This window comes from Nerophis lumbriciformis, linkage group LG23, assembly GCF_033978685.3.
Source record: "Nerophis lumbriciformis linkage group LG23, RoL_Nlum_v2.1, whole genome shotgun sequence".
Taxonomy (NCBI): Eukaryota; Metazoa; Chordata; class Actinopteri; order Syngnathiformes; family Syngnathidae; genus Nerophis; species Nerophis lumbriciformis.
Genome location: NC_084570.2, coordinates 10,092,257 through 10,110,912, shown reverse-complemented (window position 1 = coordinate 10,110,912; position 18,656 = coordinate 10,092,257). Strand labels below are relative to the sequence as shown.

The 18,656-nt window shown below is 38.3% G+C and overlaps 1 protein-coding gene across 4 annotated transcripts in view; it reads left to right on the top strand.

Annotated features, from left to right (window-relative positions):
- The window catches only part of LOC133622418 (protein-tyrosine kinase 2-beta-like), a 63,697-nt gene that overhangs the window by 13,111 nt on the left and 31,930 nt on the right, over positions 1-18,656 (top strand). For all 4 annotated transcript variants that reach the window (XM_061985156.1, XM_061985155.1, XM_061985154.2 and 1 more), the window contains exons 7-12: positions 1,960-2,014; positions 2,097-2,237; positions 11,938-12,009; positions 12,091-12,192; positions 13,181-13,298; positions 13,386-13,416. In XM_061985156.1, the coding sequence (XP_061841140.1) occupies positions 1,960-2,014; positions 2,097-2,237; positions 11,938-12,009; positions 12,091-12,192; positions 13,181-13,298; positions 13,386-13,416 (519 nt within the window). The remainder of the gene's footprint in view (positions 1-1,959; positions 2,015-2,096; positions 2,238-11,937; positions 12,010-12,090; positions 12,193-13,180; positions 13,299-13,385; positions 13,417-18,656) is intronic.

The window sequence follows — 18,656 nt, the reverse complement described above, 5'->3', positions numbered from 1 at the left end:
ATCTTTTTTGTAACACAGTTAGGGAATGAAGCGCACATTTGTAGTTGTTTCCCCATATTTCTACACAATAATTCAGATATGGTAACACTAGTGAGCAGTAGAGAATATGAAGTGATTTTTGGTCTAGAACATGTTTTGCTTTATTCATTATTGACGTGTTTCTTGCTATTTTATGTTGTATATTTTTACATGAGATTTCCAATTCATTTTATCATCTATTATTACACCCAAAAATGTGTTTTCTTTTACCCTTTCAATATTTACTCCGTCTATCTGTAAACTTAGACTTAGACTTAGACAAACTTTAATAATCCACAAGGGAAATTGTTCCACACAATAGCTCAGTTACCAAGGATGGAAAGGATGGGCACAAAAAGAGGGCGAAAACAAAAGGTAAAAAAGTAGGCCAAAAATGTACCACAATAACAATATAAAATATAACATAACATATAACATATATATCCAAGTCCGAGTCCATGGTTCTCGCCCGGAAAAGGGTGGAGTGCCATCTCCGGGTTGGGGAGGAGATCTTGCCCCAAGTGGAGGAGTTCAAGTATCTCGGAGTCTTGTTCACGAGTGGGGGAAGAGTGGATCGTGAGATCGACAGGCGGATCGGTGGGGCGTCTTCAGTAATGCGGACGCTATATCGATCCGTTGTGGTGAAGAAGGAGCTGAGCCGGAAGGCAAAGCTCTCACTTTACCGGTCGATCTACGTTCCCATCCTCACCTATGGTCACGAGCTTTGGGTTATGACCGAAAGGACAAGATCACGGGTACAAGCGGCCGAAATGAGTTTCCTCCGCCGGGTGGCGGGGCTCTCCCTTAGAGATAGGGTGAGAAGCTCTGCCATCCGGGGGGAGCTCAAAGTAAAGCCGCTGCTCCTCCACATCGAGAGGAGCCAGATGAGGTGGTTCGGGCATCTGGTCAGGATGCCACCCGAATGCCTCCCTAGGGAGGTGTTTAGGGCACGTCCGACCGGTAGGAGGCCGCGGGGAAGATCCAGGACACGTTGGGAAGACTATGTCTCCCGGCTGGCCTGGGAACGCCTCGGGGTCCCACAGGAAGAGCTGGACGAAGTGGCTGGGGAGAGGGAAGTCTGGGCTTTCCTGCTTAGGCTGCTGCCCCCGCGACCCGACCTCGGATAAGCGGAAGAAGATGGATGGATGGATGGCATATATGTAATATATATATATATATATATATATATATATATATATATATATATATATATATATATATATATATATATATATATATATATACAATATATAACAAATCACAGTTACAACACCTGCTACAACTCCAGCAATGTAACACAATGAAGTCCACTTTTACTATAAACCTTATCCGATACGAAATGTGCTGTCAACATAACATTAACATCAAATTGTACATACGTAACTAATGTTGGTTTCACCTGAATGAAAATACCGTATTCATGTCAGCGGGGTGGGGGGGCTTCTTTCTTTTCTAAAGAAGCACACGTCAAATGTCAATATTTGGATGACAATGTGCTTCATATAACATTTTACCCCAAACGTATTCCTGGCCATGTCATGCTCTGTCACTGATAAGAATATGGTCATTAATACCTAGTTGCCAAACAGAAGGATGTGGGTTTGATCCCCGCTCATAGTTGAAAACCTGGTAAGGTTTATCATTTGTGTTTTAATGATGTTAAAGTTGTTTTGTATGCTAAACTTCAGGATAGATTGTCAAATATGTTAGGTAATACAACGTGATACTTCTACCTCAGTGAAAGCTTTTGTTATTCTGGAAATTCATTGTGTTGCTCAAAATGATAGTATTTACATGGTGCTGGGATACACATGATTTCAGCCTTTCAAAGCTTCTCTCGGACCACCAGGTTTTGTCAAATCCTAGTTACGGCACTGACACTGTTAAATGCGTCTATGAGGTGTCCAGAAGGTTCATCATGGTCTGCCTTTCTTCCATTAGGAAGGATGTGGGACTGGACCTGTTCTTTCCAAAAGAGCTGATGAGCAGCATGAAGGTATACAGTAGACACTCGAGTACCGTCGTATGTTCTGTGCCGCCTAATCGCCATTCCTGATTCCTGACTTCCCACACCTCAGCCGAAGCAGCTGCGTCGGCTGATCCGCCAGACGTTTCAGGGCTACGGCACCCTGAACCAGGAGCAGTGCATGGCCAAGTTCTTCAGCACTCTGGCTCAGTGTTACAGCTACACACAGGAGAGCTTTGCCTGCATGCTGGCGGTAAGTACCGCACATGTGACATGCGTCAGCATTCAGTGCATCTATACCAGGGGTCACCAACGCAGTGCCCGTGGGCACCAGGTCGCCCGTAAGGACCAGATGAGTCGCCCGCTGGCCTGTTCTAAAAATAGCTCAAATAGCAGCACTTACCAGTGATTTGCCTCTATTTTTTAAATTGTATTTATTTACTAGCAAGCTGGTCTCGCTTTGCTCGACATTTTTAATTCTAAGAGACAAAACTCAAATAGGATTTGAAAATCCAAGAAAATATTTTAAAGACTTGGTCTTCACTTGTTTGAATAAATTCATTTATTTTACTTTGCTTCTTATAACTTTCAGAAAGACAATTTTAGAGAAAAAATACAACCTTAAAAATGATTTTAGGATTTTTAAACACATATACCTTTTTACCTTTTAAATTCCTTCCTCTTCTTTCCTGACAATTTAAATCAATGCTCAAGTAAATTTATTTTTTTTATTGTAAAGAATAGTTAATACATTTTAATTTAATTCTTCATTTTAGCTTCTGTTTTTTTCGACGAAGAATATTTGTGAAATATTTCTTCAAACTTATTATGATTAAAATTCAAAAAAAATATTCTGGCAAATCTAGAAAATCTGTAGAATCAAATATAAATCTTATTTCAAAGTCTTTTGAATTTCTTTTAAAATTTTTGTTCTGGAAAATCCAGAAGAAATAATGATTTGTCTTTGTTAGAAATATAGCTTGGTCTAATTTGTTATATATTCTAACAAAGTGCAGATTGGATTTTAACCTATTTAAAACATGTCATCAAAATTCTAAAATTAACCTTAATCAGGAAAAATGACTAATGATATTCCATAAATTATTTTTTTAATTTTTCAAAAAGATTCGAATTAGCTAGTTTTTCTCTTCTTTTTTTCGGTTGAATTTGAAAATTTGAGTAACAGGACTGAAACTAAGAGGAGTGATTTTTTTGTGTGTAGAATTAGCGAACAAGCAGAATACATAATTCAACAAAAAATTAAATTAAGTAAAAATGAACAAATAACCTCACAACATGAATTTAGGCAGCAGGACTCGCTGAAATCTCACCCAACAAACAGAAAATAAATAGGTGAACTTACTTTGGCCTTTTTTTCTTTTCTTTTTTAATGTACTGAAATGGATAAGGAGTAAGACAAATATGTTAAAAATATAGAATTTCTGATGGATTTTAATGATCATATTTCACTGTTCCAGTGATGAAAATTGTTTTAATTAATCTTTTAAATTGTACTTATTAAATATGCTATCAGCACCATGTTCAGGACACTTTAATTCTAAAATTAATCTTAATCAGGACAAATTACTAATGATGTTCCATAAATTATTTTTTTAATTTTTCAAAAAGATTCGAATTAGCTAGTTTTTCTTTTCTTTTTTTCGGTTGAATTTTGAATTTTAAAGAGTCGAAATTGAAGATAAACCATGTTTCAAAATTTAATTTTCATTTTTTTTTTCGGGTTTTCTCCTCTTTTAAACCGTTCAATTAAGTGTTTTTTTCATCATTTATTCTCTACAAAAAACCTTCCGTAAAAGATGAATATCATTAATTATTAATAATAACATAGAGTTAAAGGTAAATTGAGCAAATTGGCTATTTCTGGCAATTTATTTAGGTGTATCAAACTGGTAGCCCTTCGCATTAATCAGTACCCAAGAAGTAGCTCTTGGTTTCAAAAAGGTTGGGGACCCCTGATCTGTACAATCAAAAATCATCACTTTTCAAAGATGGCTCGATCCTTCAGTAGAGCACAGACCTTCTCCAAAGAGGGCCGAATGTAAATATTGGATATTGCTAGCTTGTCTTCTGTGAAATGTTGCTTTGTTTGTTTACCTCAGGCAAAAACTGGTGTTTTTAGTTAAGCTTGTGGCAAGCAAATACACAAACCCTCTCCATCACACTTTGCACTTGGCTGTGGTGTAACTGTGCTCATTTTTAATTGACCTTGTCATCAGTCATGAATTTAATAATCAGGATTTAATTGTGAGCCCCCTCCCTCCCATAAAAAAACATTTCCACAACAATTTATGTGAAATTATTTGTATATATTTTTTGATCAAACTTAAATTTAGGTTGATGCATGTTTTGTACTAAAACAAAATCACTGTAGAGAAATATAATATTTTTATTATATTTAGTGTAAAATAACAAATATCATCCTGATACATCTCGATCACAGTAAGACTGATTACCAGCGCAGGGTCAATTTGAGGGTCATTATATTCTTATCAGTGACCAAGCAGGAAGGGGCTAGGAATAATCTTGCGGTAAAATGTCATATGAAGCGCCATGTCATTCATTAATTGACATTTAACATGTGCTTATTCATGCAAAATGGGGCACTACCACAAACCATGGCGCGTGATCCACATACAATATAGGGAGGGGCAGCCCTGTTAGCAATGTTTCATATCTACCGGTAGTTTTCTTCAGCTAGAGCAGGGTAGTCCAAACTTCTAACTCCACTTCACATACCAAAAAAATCAAAGGACGCTGGAGTCATTTTGATATTTAAAATTTTATAAGTCTAATATTAGTATCAACATTTCATATTTTTCTTGTTACATTATACCTTTTTGCTGTATTTTTCTTGTTTTTGTTTAATATCATTAAATAAGATTAGATAGTACTTTATTGATCCCTTGTTTTATTATTTATTTTTGTTTTTTTAGGTTAAAGTGTTTTGTATATTGTGCTTGTGAATTAATGTTGCTGATCAGTTTGAATTTAATGATATTCATTGAGTTTATTACATTTAAAAAAAAAAAAATTAATTTGAGGCAAATCATTTTCTGTTACAGACTAAAACAGTATGGTAATAAAGTTAATCTTGGTTGGAAGTTGATTTATATGTATATATTTTGTTATTTTCTTTAATGCTATTGAGGATGCTATGTTTTGTAGAGGTGTACTTATAACAATTTTATAGACACATGATATTATTTATAGTAGCGGTGGAGAATGTGTGTGTGTGTGTGTGTGTGTGTTGTGGAGGGGGGGAATGTAACAGAAAATAATAAAAAAAATCACTTTATTAAGCAAAATGTCCTGCACATGGTGCTGATAGCATATTTAATAAATACAATTTAAAAGATGAATTAAAACAATTTTCATCACTGGAACAGTGAAATATGATCATTCAAATCCATCAGAAATTCTATATTTTTAACATATTTGTCTTACTCCTTATCCGTTTCAGTACATTTAAAAAATAAAATAAAAAAAAGGCCAAAGTAAGTTCACCTATTTATTTCTGTATGTTGGGAGAGATTTCAGTGTGTCCTGCTGCCTAAATTTATGTTGTGATGTTATTTGTTCATTTTTACTTAATTTAATTTTTTGTTGAATTAGGTATTCTGCTTGTTCGCTAATTCTACACTCAAAAAAATCACTCCTCTTAGTTTCAGTCCTGTTACTCAAATGAGTCAACTTTGGCTTAGGTACCGTTTACAAAACGGGGACGGCGTGGCGCGGTTGGGAGAGTGGCTGTGCCAGCAACCTGTGGGTTCCTGGTTCAATCCCCACCTTCTACCATCCTAGTCACGTCCGTTGTGTCCTTGAGCAAGACACTTCACCCTTGCTCCTGATGGGTCCTGGTTAGCGCCTTGCATGGCAGCTCCTGCCATCAGTGTGTGAATGTGTGTGTGAATGGGTCAATGTGGAAATAGTGTCAAAGCGCTTTGAGTTCCTTAAAAAAAAAAGGTACAAAAGCGCCATACAAGTATAACCCATTTATCATTTAAAAATGAAATAAAGTTCCCTAGTATGGGCCAATACATACAGTATTTTGTGCCATAGGCCAGTGTTTTTCAACCACTGTGCCGCGGCACACTAGTGTGCCGTGAAATACAGTCTGGTGTGCCGTGTGAGATTATGTAATTTCACCTAACTGGGTTAAAAATATTTTTTGCACACAAGTAATTATAATCCGTAAATAATGTGCCATTGTTGAGTGTCGGTGCTGTCTAGAGCTCGGCAGAGTAACCGTGTAATCCTCCTCCATATCAGTAGGTGGCAGCAAGTAGCTAATTGCTTTGTAGATGTCGGAAACACATCGTGTCGTGATCACAATATGCAGACGACAGCGGGAGGCAGCGTGCAGGTACTAAGGTATCTTATGCTTTAACCAAAAATAAACAAAAGGTGAGTGCCGCTAAGAATTGAATCGAAGTATATTTATATAGTGCTTTTCTCTAGTGACTCAAAGCTCTTTTACATAGTGAAACCCAATATCTAAGTAATATTTAAACCAGTGTGGGTGGCACTGGGAGCAGGTGGGTAAAGCGTCTTGCCCAAGGACACAACGGCAGTATCTAGGATGGCGGAAGCGGGGATCAAACCTGGAACCCTCAAGTTTCTGGCACGGCCACCTACCAACCGAGCTATACCACAGAAAAAGGCATTTTTTAAATCGCTCTTAAAAACACACTTTAATTCCATGGCCTTTAACACTCTGTGATCTCCATCCTGCTACGGCGTCCCATAATGCACCTGCTGTGAACCTGTTTCTATGTTTTATTTATTTATTTATTTTATTTTTTATCGTGCTCTGTTTGTGTTGTGTTGCGTTTGCTCGTTTTTCTTGTGTTATCTTTTAACCTGCCTGTTGTACAGCACTTTGGCTACACCTGTGGTAAATTTTAAATGTGCTTTATCAATAAAGTTCATTTATTTGAAGCTAAGGCATGGCTATGCAAAACGAAACTAAAACTGAACTGGCTGCAAAGTAAACAAAACACAAAATGCTGGACGACAGCAAAGACTTACAGCGTGTGGAACAGAGACGGCGTCCACAAAGTACATCCGTACCTGTCATGACAATCAACAATGTCCCCACAAAGAAGGAAAGCGTCCGCACAACTTAAATAGTCTGGATTGCGAAAACAAAGCAGGTGCGGGGAATAGCACTCAAGGAAAACATGAGACTGCAACAGGAAAATACCAACAAAACAGGAAGAAAAACACCAAAATTGAAGCGCAAGACAAGGACTAAAACACTACACACAGGAAAACAGCAAAAAAAACTCCAAATAAGTCACGGCGTGATGTGACAAGTCGTGACAGTACACCTACTTTGAGACAAGAGCTATAGTGATGCATGCTTGGTTATGGTTTGAATTTATATCCAACTACTTTTTATTGTCAATACCGGCTACTGAGTTTCGTTTTTTAAAGGGGAACATTATCACAATTTCAGAAGGGTTAATACCATTAAAAATCAGTTCCAAGTGGCTTATTTTATTTTTCAAAGTTTTTTTCAAAATTTTACCCATCACGCAATATCCCTAAAAAAAGCTTCAAAGTGCCTGATTTTAACCATCGTTATATACACCCGTCCATTTTCCTGTGACGTCACATAGTGATGCCAACTCAAACAAACATGGCGCATTGAACAGCAAGCTATAGCGACATTAGCTCGGATTCAGACTCGGATTTCAGCGGCTTAAGCGATTCAACAGATTACGCATGTATTGAAACGGATGGTTGTAGTGTGGAGGCAGGTAGCGAAAACGAAATTGAAGAAGAAACTGAAGCTATTGAGCCATATCGGTTTGAACCGTATGCAAGCGAAACCGACGAAAACGACACGACAGCCAGCGACACGGGAGAAAGCGAGGATGAATTCGGCGATTGCCTTTTAACCAACGATTGGTATGTGTTTGTTTGGCATTAAAGGAAACTAACAACTATGAACTAGGTTTACAGCATATGAAATACATTTGGCAACAACATGCACTTTGAAAGTGCAGACAGCCCAATTTTCATCAATTAATATATCCTGTAGACATACCCTCATCCGCGCTCTTTTCCTGAAAGCAGATCTGTCCAGTTTTGGAGTTGATGTCAGCAGGCCAGGGAAGCTAGGGTCGATATTCTTCTCTTGATCATCTTCGGTGGCATAAGGGACAGTGTGAGCCAAGACATCCAGGGGGTTTAGCTCGCTCGTCTGCGGGAACAAACTGCCAGAGGTGTGGACTCGAGTCACATGACTTGGACTCGAGTCAGACTCGAGTCATGAATTTGATGACTTTAGACTCGACTTGACAAAATGTAAAGAGACTTGCAACTCGACTTAGACTTTAACATCAATGACTTGTGACTTCACTTGGACTTGAGCCTTTTGACTTGACATGACTTGACATGACTTGCTACTTTCCCCAAAATCCAACGCTTAAAAAGTTATTTGGGAGCGCTCCGTATTTTTCATTTTCTTCGTCTGTGTCTCTCAGCGTGTTGTTCCTGTCAGCTGGTGTGCTGTCAGTACAACAGCCAATCAAATTAGATCTACGTTGTTTTCATCACGCAGCATTCATCCAATCAAATTGCAGTACAACCACCGAACAAGTTGTCAAACAACGCAACAATTATGCCAAAGTTGGTTTCGTTCGGGTATAAAAACTACGACTTGGTCAACAAAAAACGAATTGCCGTATGGAAATCACGCAGTTCGAATATTACAGACGGAGACGCAACAACGTTCAACATTTGAAGTTGCACAAAGAAGGGTAAGTTTTGAATGTAAGATAACATTTATTGGCTAAGTTACGTGACTTGTATTTGCTGTGTAGTTAAATCAGTGAGGCTGCAAACTCACTGCTAACGTTATAACCATAGACATCTTATAAATAGACGCAGCATGGAGCGCTACTGCCTACTGGCGCAGACGAGGCGCGGGGCCGCCATCTTGGAGTGGTGATCCGCTCCACTCAGTGCAATTCATTTGGCAGGAACAATGAACTGTCAGCGCATTTAATTCATTTTACCTCACTGAATACCACTGATTTTCACCCCCCTTTTTTGTCATACGTGTAGCTATGATAACAGACACATGTTTTGGCGTGTTTTAGTATTCATAGTTTGCTTAACAGTAATATAATATTCTTATATGCTATAAGTGACCAGACGTCCGAGATCAAAACTGGGAATATAATCCTAGAGAAGGGGAAAAAACGGTAAACTATTTTTAAGTTGAAGAAACAATATGATTAGGTTATATATACATGCGTATATCCTACATAAACAATGTATGAATACATTAGATATCTATATATCTTAGGGACCTATAGACTGTATCTCTGTTGCTGCAGCAGCAGAGAGTTTATTCTGTCTTGACACTTTGTATTGATATTTTCTATTAAATTCTTCCCTTAAATGATAATATTTGCAGTGATTGTTTTATATGTATTATTTTATGTAAGTCGCTTTAGATAAAAGCGTCTGCCAAATACTTAAACATAAACACATATAAACACCTGAAAGTCTTCATATCAGCTAAAACCACCAATCTGTTTCACTGGATTCAGAATAAAACCAAATTCTGTTTTACCCAACAATGTTAGTATTTGAATATTGTTACTTGAAGACTTATTCCTGGTTACAATTATACTGTTAAGAAAGTATTGTCTTATACTTTGCCTAAAATGAGAATGCATCATAATCAGTGGCGTGTTTTAGGTGGGGCTGAAAGTTTGTAAACCAAACCCCTGTAGGGGCGTCATCCTCCCCCAGAAGATTTCTTTGTGATTTTCACATACAAATATTGAAGCTCTTTGATCCTTCTCAACTCTGTGGTAATATTATTTTCATAAGATACAACCAATAGTACATTAATGTTAAATCTTACTTGTGAAAAGTAATCCCCCGATTCCTATTTTCAACAGTCCGCTCATTTGAGCAGGAAAACGCTGAACACCAGCCCGGCATCTTTGTTTTCTACCTTTCAACTGTCAGTTTAGGCTGCTCGCCGGCTCCTCATCACCACTTCAAGATGGCGGCCAAATTGCTCACGTCACAGCAACCTGCGTCTACTTATAAGATGTCTATGGTTACAACGTCATTGCAAACACGGCAATCTGTTGCGTCCACTGCAGTTTGCTACCTTATTCATACTTTTTGTCAAGTGATTTTTTTTTAAGCAGGGTTGCATGAGGTACCTACACATAACGTTACGTTAGACAATGTATCACACACAGTAATGTAACGTTAGTCAATGTATCACACACAGTAACGTAACGTTAGTCAATGTATCACACACAGTAACATTACGTTAGTCAATGTATCACACACAGTAACGTAAAGTTAGACGGTGGTCAGCAGCACCGCGTATTTTAGCCACCTACAAAAAGACAAACATAGTCAAATAAAGGTCAGTTAAAATGTATACTATATTAAGAATATGTGTACATATTGCATAGGGTCCTGACATCTAAAAAGTACAACTCTGTTCATTGTTATGTTCATATATTTGTTATGTTTTTCATGTGTACGCACACATAAACACACATACAGTATGAGATGAGATCAATGAGATAAGGTAAGAACAGGATAGAAACTGCTGTGGAACTAGTTACAATGCAATATGCCATTGAAATACAATGTTAACACTTTTGTGCAAATAAGTACAGTTGCACTTGTTTTTTTCAAATGTGTTTATTCTGTAAAGGAATGAGTTACATGTTTAAAATGACTGGTTAATAGTGCTATTTTGAAGTGCAATGTCAGCACTATCTTTTTCCCTGCAATTTCAAATGCACTTGTTTTAATAAATAAATACAGCATTTTAAAAGCATACACAATCTGTGTAAATATATTAGTCTGTGGTTAAACGACTTGAAAGGACTCGAAACTCAAAATGCAGGACTTGGGACTTGACTTGAGACTTTCCAGTCTTGACTTTGGACTTGACTCGGACTTGCTCTGTCTTGACTCGGGACTTGACTCGGACTTGAGGGCAAAGACTTGAGACTTACTTGTGACTTGCAAAGCAATGACTTGGTCCCACCTCTGCAAACTGCCGCCATTTCTTGCCATGCTACCGAGGTCCTTTGTCCCTGAATTACTCACACACTCCGGCAGATTCAATGGGGGTCTGGCGGCAGATTTCTTTGACTTTATCGTTGGAAATGCATCTGCTTTGAATGTCGCAGGATATCCACACATTCTTGCCATCTCTGTCGTAGCATAGCTTTCGTCGGTAAAGTGTGCGGAACAAACGTCCAATTTCTTGCCACTTTCGCATCTTTGGGCCACTGGTGCAACTTGAATCCGTCCCTGTTCGTGTTGTTACACCCTCCAACAACACACCGACGAGGCATGATGTCTCCAAGGTACGGAAAACAGTCGAAAAAACGGAAAATAACAGAGCTGATTTGACTCGGTGTTTGAGAAAATGGCGGATTGCTTCCCGATGTGACGTCACAACTACGAGAGCGAATAATAGAAAGGCGTTTAATTCGCCAAAATTCACCCATTTAGAGTTCGGAAATCGGTTAAAAAAATATATGGTCTTTTTTCTGCAACATCAAGGTATATATTGACGCTTACATAGGTCTGGTGATAATGTTCCCCTTTAATGATTTCTGCTTGTGGTGTGCCTCAGAAGTTTTTCAATACAAAAAATGTGCCTTGGCTCAAAAAAGGTTGAAAAACACTGCCATAGGCCAACAAAGAACAAGCCGAGGGCAGAACTATTAGACACTGTAATTGTACTTCATGTCGTGTCAAACTTTTAACGCCAGCTCATGGTAGGAAACAACATCTCCCACCACAATGTTCTACTTGCGATAGTTTGTGGGCGCTCTCTGCCACAGTCTCACACGCATGAAGTGCTTTTTTTCCCCCGAGTGTGGGTGTGTGTTTGTTTAAGCCTGTTTGCCTGTGTTTCCCTCAAGCACGGTTGGAGTGTCACAATAGAGCTCGTCATCGGCCCTGAGGGTATCAGTCAACAAACTGACAACTCCACAGTAAGGTCACTCGCTTTTAAAAGTCCATCTCAGCTTTGAAATGGCTTCTCGGTGAAATAAAGACAATGTATTATTCCCCAGCCCATCCGTCTGGCCAAGTTCTCTCAGGTGAGCAGCATCTCCTGCTCTACTGAGATCAATGGCCGAGCTCAGCTCAACGTTCACATAAAGGGAACCAAGCAGGTAACTTAAGGGACTTGACACACTATTTATTTTTCTTTTAATCTTTCCCTTTGAAGACATTTTAAAATATCATAAAAAATCATCATCAATCCTTTCTAAATACTGCATTGTAACTTAACGTTGGCTTTAATGGTAGAACCAGGAAGAGGGTATAGGTTACCCTGTTTGCAGCTTGTTCAAACACCCTCTAGGGCAGTGGTTCTCAAATGGGGGTACATGTACCCCTGGGGGTACTTGAAGGTATACCAAGGGGTACGTGAGATTTTTTTTAAATATTCTAAAAATAGCAACAATTCAAAAATCCTTTATAAATATATTTATTGAATAATACTTCAACAAAATATGAGTGTAAGTTCATAAACTGAACATCAAATCAAGTAGGCTATTCCATTTATTACAATGCAAAAATGCAATATTCAGTGTTGACAGCTAGATTTTTTTGTGGACATGTTCCATAAATATTGATGTTAAAGATTTATTTTTTTGTGAAGAAATGTTTAGAATTAAGTTCATGAATCCAGATGGATCTCTATTACAATCCCCAAAGAGGGCACTTTAAGTTGATGCTTACTTCTATGTGTAGAAATCTTTATTTATAATTGAATCACTTGTTTATTTTTCAACAAGTTTTTAATTATTTGTATATCTTTTTTTCCAAATAGTTCAAGAAAGACCACTACAAATGAGCAATATTTTGCACTGTTATACAATTTAATAAATCAGAAACTGATGACATAGTGCTGTATTTTACTTCTTTATCTCTTTTTTTCAACCAAAAATGCTTTGCTCTGATTAGGGGGTACTTGAATTAAAAACATTTTCACAGGGGGTACATCACTGAAAAAAAGTTGAGAACCACTGCTCTAGGGAGCAGCCTTACCGCTGCAAATAGCCCTTTTATGTGATCCTTGTACAAGTGCAATTTTTAAATAACAATTTTCAGAAACACTCTGCAATTCAACACTATATACCCGATTTATTCCTGCAGCCACTCTCGGTGAGCATAGCATCTTTGGCTGTCGCAGGAAACATGGCTGACCTGATTGATGGATACTGCCGGCTGGAGGGCGTCTCTGAGGGTTCACTCATTAGCAGACCTGGCAAAAGTACAGTATACTCCGAAATTGGAAAAGGCAATTGATATTGTTATATGAGATATGCATGTTAATTTCGCTCATCATTTATTCTTACAGGGAGAACGGAACTACCTCAAATTCCAAAACCGTGAGTTTTTTATTTGAAACGTTTTATAATGCCAACTCTTGACAAGTATGAATGTGATCTTTTTTTGTTTACTTTTGAACTCATTTTAATAACTTTATAAGATCACTGTGTATTCAGGCGCATCTTAAAGGCCTACTGAAACCCACTACTACCGACCACGCAGTCTGATAGTTTATATATCAATGATTAAATCTTAACATTGCAACACATGCCAATACGGCCGGGTTAACTTATAAAGTGCAATTTTAAATTTCCTGCGAAACTTCCGGTTGAAAACGTCTATGTATGATGACGTATGCGCGTGACGTCGATGGTTGAAACGGAAGTATTGGGACGCCATTGTATCCAATACAAAAGGCTTAGTTTTCATCGCAAAATTCTACAGTATTCTGGACATCTGTGTTGGTGAATCTTTTGCAATTTGTTTAATGATCAATGGAGACTGCAAAGAAGAAAGCTGTAGATGCGATCGGTGTATTAGCGTCTGGCTACAGCAACACAACCAGGAGGACTTTGACTTGGATAGCAGACGCGCTATCCGACGCTAGCCGCCGACCGCATCGATGATCGGGTGAAGTCCTTTGTCGATCGCTGGAACGCAGGTGAGCTTCGGTCTTGATGAGCAGATGAGGGTTGGCGTAGGTGGAGAGCTAATGTTTTTATCATAGCTCTGTCGAGGTCCGTAGCTAAGTTAGCTTCAATGGCGTCGTTAGCAACAGCATTGTTAATCTTCGCCAGGCTGGAAAGCATTAACCGTGTAGTTACAGGTCCATGGTTTAATAGTATTGTTGATTTTCTGTCTATCCTTCCAGTCAGGGGTTTATTTCTTTTGTTTCTATCTGCAGTTAAGCCTGATGCTATCACGTTAGCTCCGTAGCTAAAGTGCTTCACCGATGTATTGTCGTGGAGATAAAAGTCACTGTGAATGTCCATTTCGCGTTCTCGACTCTCATTTTCAAGAGGATATAGTATCCGAGGTGGTTTAATATACAAATCCGTGATCCACAATAGAAAAAGGAGAGAGTGTGGAATCCAATGAGCCCTTGTACCTAAGTTACGGTCAGAGCGAAAAAAAATACGTCCTGCACTGCACTCTAATACTTCACTCTCACGTTCCTCATCCACGAATCTTTCATCCTGGCTCAAATTAATGGGGTAATCGTCGCTTTCTCGGTCCCGATCGCTCTCGCTGCTGGTGTAAACAATGGGGAAATGTGAGGAGACTTTCAACTTGTGACGTCACGCTACTTCCGGTACAGGCAAGGCTTTTTTTTATCAGCGACCAAAAGTTGCAAACTTTATCGTCGTTGTTCTCTACTAAATCCTTTCAGCAAAAATATGGCAATATCGCGAAATGATCAAGTATGTCACATAGAATGGATCTGCTATCCCCGTTTAAATAAAAAAAAATAATTTCAGTAGGCCTTTAATCAGAACACAAATTATTTGATTTCAGGCGTTCAAGTCAGAGAAAAGAGCAATCAAACGTTCAGGACGTTTTTCAAATTATACGAGATTCGGGGAAGGGGGTTGGTTGTCAGACGGGTTGTATGGCGCACTAATTATAACTCGCCACCATCCATGCATCCATCCATTTTCTACCGCTTGTCCCTTTTGGGGTCGCGGGGGGTGCTGGAGCCTATCTCAGCTGCATTCGGGCGGTAGGCAGGGTACACCCTGGACAAGTCGCCACCTCATCACAGGGCCAACACATCCATTTCTACCTTGTTATGGAATGGAAATTACGGTAATGGCAGTTGGATCAATGCTCACCTACATAGTCTTCTAGAGCAGTGGTCCCCAACCACTGGGCCGCGGCCCGGTACCGGTCCGTGGATCGATTGGTACCGGGCCGCACAAGAAATTAAAAAAAAATTAAATTAAAAAAAATATATTTTTATTTTTATTTTTATTTTTATTAAATCAGCATAAAACACACAAGATACACTTACAATTAGTGCACCAACCCAAAAAACCTCCCTCCCCCATTTACACTCATTCGCACAAAAGGGTTGTTTCTTTCTGTTATTAATATTTCTGGCTCCTACATTATATATCAATATGGATCAATACAGTCTGCAGGGATACATGATTGTATTTTTTTATGACAAAAAAACCAAAACCATATCCCCCGGTCCGTGGCACAAATTTCCAAGCGTTGACCGGTCCGCAGTTACAAAAAGGTTGGGGACCACTGTTCTAGGGTAAGATGGCTGAACTTGAGGTGAACATTTTTTCTGATTTTCATAAGAAATTGTAGGGAAACAATTGTCACCCTTAAAAAGTGGGAAGAGAAAGCTATAATTTGAAATGGTTTTAGCAAAATAACTAGTTTTTAGACGGTTGTTAGCCTTGATGCTGGCATGAAATTCCAGTTTGGGTTGGTTATTGCAGTTTTCTGGGGGTTGGTTGTCACATATACCAAGAGCAGAGATCCTCAAACTGTGGTACATGTACTACTAGTGATATGTGGGCTAGATCTAGTAGTATGCCAAAGAACCAGTTAAAGTACAGTGTTTTATTTTCCTATATTCAAACACAGTCTTAATGTCTAAAAGTGTGCAATGTTACAGTGGCCAAAATATTAAATATAATTGTTAAATAAAACCATTTTGAATTCGGATTCATCATGATTAATCACATAATTTAAATTTAGAAATTGAGCATAATATTTGGACACAGTTGCAATTTTATTGTTAGAATTTATTGACTTGAATGCACTACATTTATTTGCAGTTTTATCTAAAGGCCAGTCAGGGTGTATTTTGAATGTGAAATTTTGACCGTATCGTAACCAGCGCCACATTTCAAGTCACCATCCACAGTCTAAGTAAAGAAGAATGTGCAGTCAAAATAAATTGCATGATTATTCTGGATATATAGATGATTAATGCGATGATTCTTAGAGATTAGTCACATGAGTTAACTCGTAAACATTTTTTTTCTGTAAAAGTGCATAAGGTTTTGTATTTGTCTACTTAATGCAATTCAACACTCACATTTAGTTCTGCCTTCTTGCCTTTGTGAGAAGAAAAATGTTCCCATTAAAAAAACATTGCCCATCCCCGTGATGGGCTTGGTTTGGTCACCGTTTGGTAGTCGGTAAATAAGAGGGATAAACATTTCAAGACAACACCTTATTTATCTTGAGTGATGTTTGGATAATGAGCAATTCACACTAGAGTAAATAGTGTGACAACCAAACCCGTTCTCCTCCACTGAATTTGGGGTTTTTATTAGTTATAAGCCAAATATCATCAAAATGATTAAGAAATGTGAGAATCTATTGTGAAAATCAAAGTGAATGTATAGCATACAAAAGTTTCACTTTTTGTATTAGCCTTTCACATATATCATAATCTATTGAGATGCACCTGTGTGAATGTGTGTGTGTGTGTGTGTGTGTGTGTGTGTGTGTGTGTGTGTATATATATATATATATATATATATATATATATATATATATATATATATATATATATATATATATAAACTCCGTTTCCATATGAGTTGGGAAATTGTGTTAGATGTAAATATAAACGGAATACAATGATTTGCAAATCCTTTTCACCCCATATTCAGTTGAATATGCTACAAAGACAACATATTTGATGTTCAAACTGATAAACTTTTTTTTTTTTTGCAAATAATCATTAACTTTAGAATGTGATGCCAGCAACACGTGACAGAGTTGGGAAAGGTGGCAATAAATACTGATAAAGTTGAGGAATGCTCATCAAACACTTATTTGGAACATCCCACAGGTGAACAGGCAAATTGGGAACAGGTGGGTGCCATGATTGGGTATAAAAGTAGATTCCATGAAATGCTCAGTTATTCACAAACAAGGATGGGGCGAGGGTCACCACTTTGTCAACAAATGCGTGAGCAAATTGTTGAACAGTTTAAGAAAAACCTTTCTCAACCAGCTATTGCAAGGAATTTAGGGATTTCACCATCTATGGTCCGTAATATCATCAAAGGGTTCAGAGAATCTGGATAAATCACTGCACGTAAGCAGCTAAGCCCGTGACCTTCGATCCCTCAGGCTGTACTGCATCAACAAGCGACATCACTGTGTAAAGGATATCACCACATGGGCTCAGGAACATTTCAGAAACCCACTGTCAGTAACTACAGTTGGTCGCTACATCTGTAAGTGCAAGTTAAAACTCTCCTATGCAAGGCGAAAACCGTTTATCGACAACACCCAGAAACGCCGTCGGCTTTGCTGGGCCTGAGCTCATCTAAGATGGACTGATACAAAGTGGAAAAGTGTTCTGTGGTCTGACGAGTCCACATTTCAAATTGTTTTTGGAAAGTGTGGACGTCGTGTCCTCTGGACCAAAGAGGAAAAGAACCATCCGGATTGTTATAGGCGCAAAGTTGAAAAGCCAGCATCTGTGATGGTATGGGGGTGTATTAGTGCCCAAGACATGGGTAACTTACACATCTGTGAAGGCGCCATTAATGCTGAAAGATACATACAGGTTTTGGAGCAACATATGTTGCCATCCAAGCAACGTTACCATGGATGCCCCTGCTTATTTCAGCAAGACAATGCCAAGCCACGTGTTACATCAACGTGGCTTCATAGTAAAAGAGTGCGGGTACTAGACTGGCCTGCCTGTAGTCCAGACCTGTCTCCCATTGAAAATGTGTGGCGCATTATGAAGCCTAAAATACCACAACGGAGACCCCCGGACTGTTGAACAACTTAAGCTGTACATCAAGCAAGAATGGGAAAGAATTCCACCTGAGAAGCTTAAAAAATGTGTCCCCTCAGTTCCCAAACGTTTACTGAGAGTTGTTAAAAGGAAAGGCCATGTAACACAGTGGTGAACATGCCCTTTCCCAACTACTTTGGCACGTGTTGCAGCCATGAAATTCTAAGTTAATTATTATTTGCAAAAAAATAATAAAGTTTATGAGTTTGAACATCAAATATCTTGTCTTTGTAGTGCATTCAATTGAATATGGGTTGAAAATGATTTGCAAATCATTGTATTCCATTTATATTTACATCTAACACAATTTCCCAACTCATATGGAAACGGGGTTTTGTATATCAGTGGTTCTCAAACTTTTTTTTTTTCACCAAGTACCACCTCAGAAAAAACATCTCTCCATGTGCCACCATAATGACCAACATTAAAGTACAGTAGTGTAGTAGGCCTAAATATTCATTAAACAAGGCAGAGAATTTATTTATAAGTTTGAACACACATATTTTGAACAGT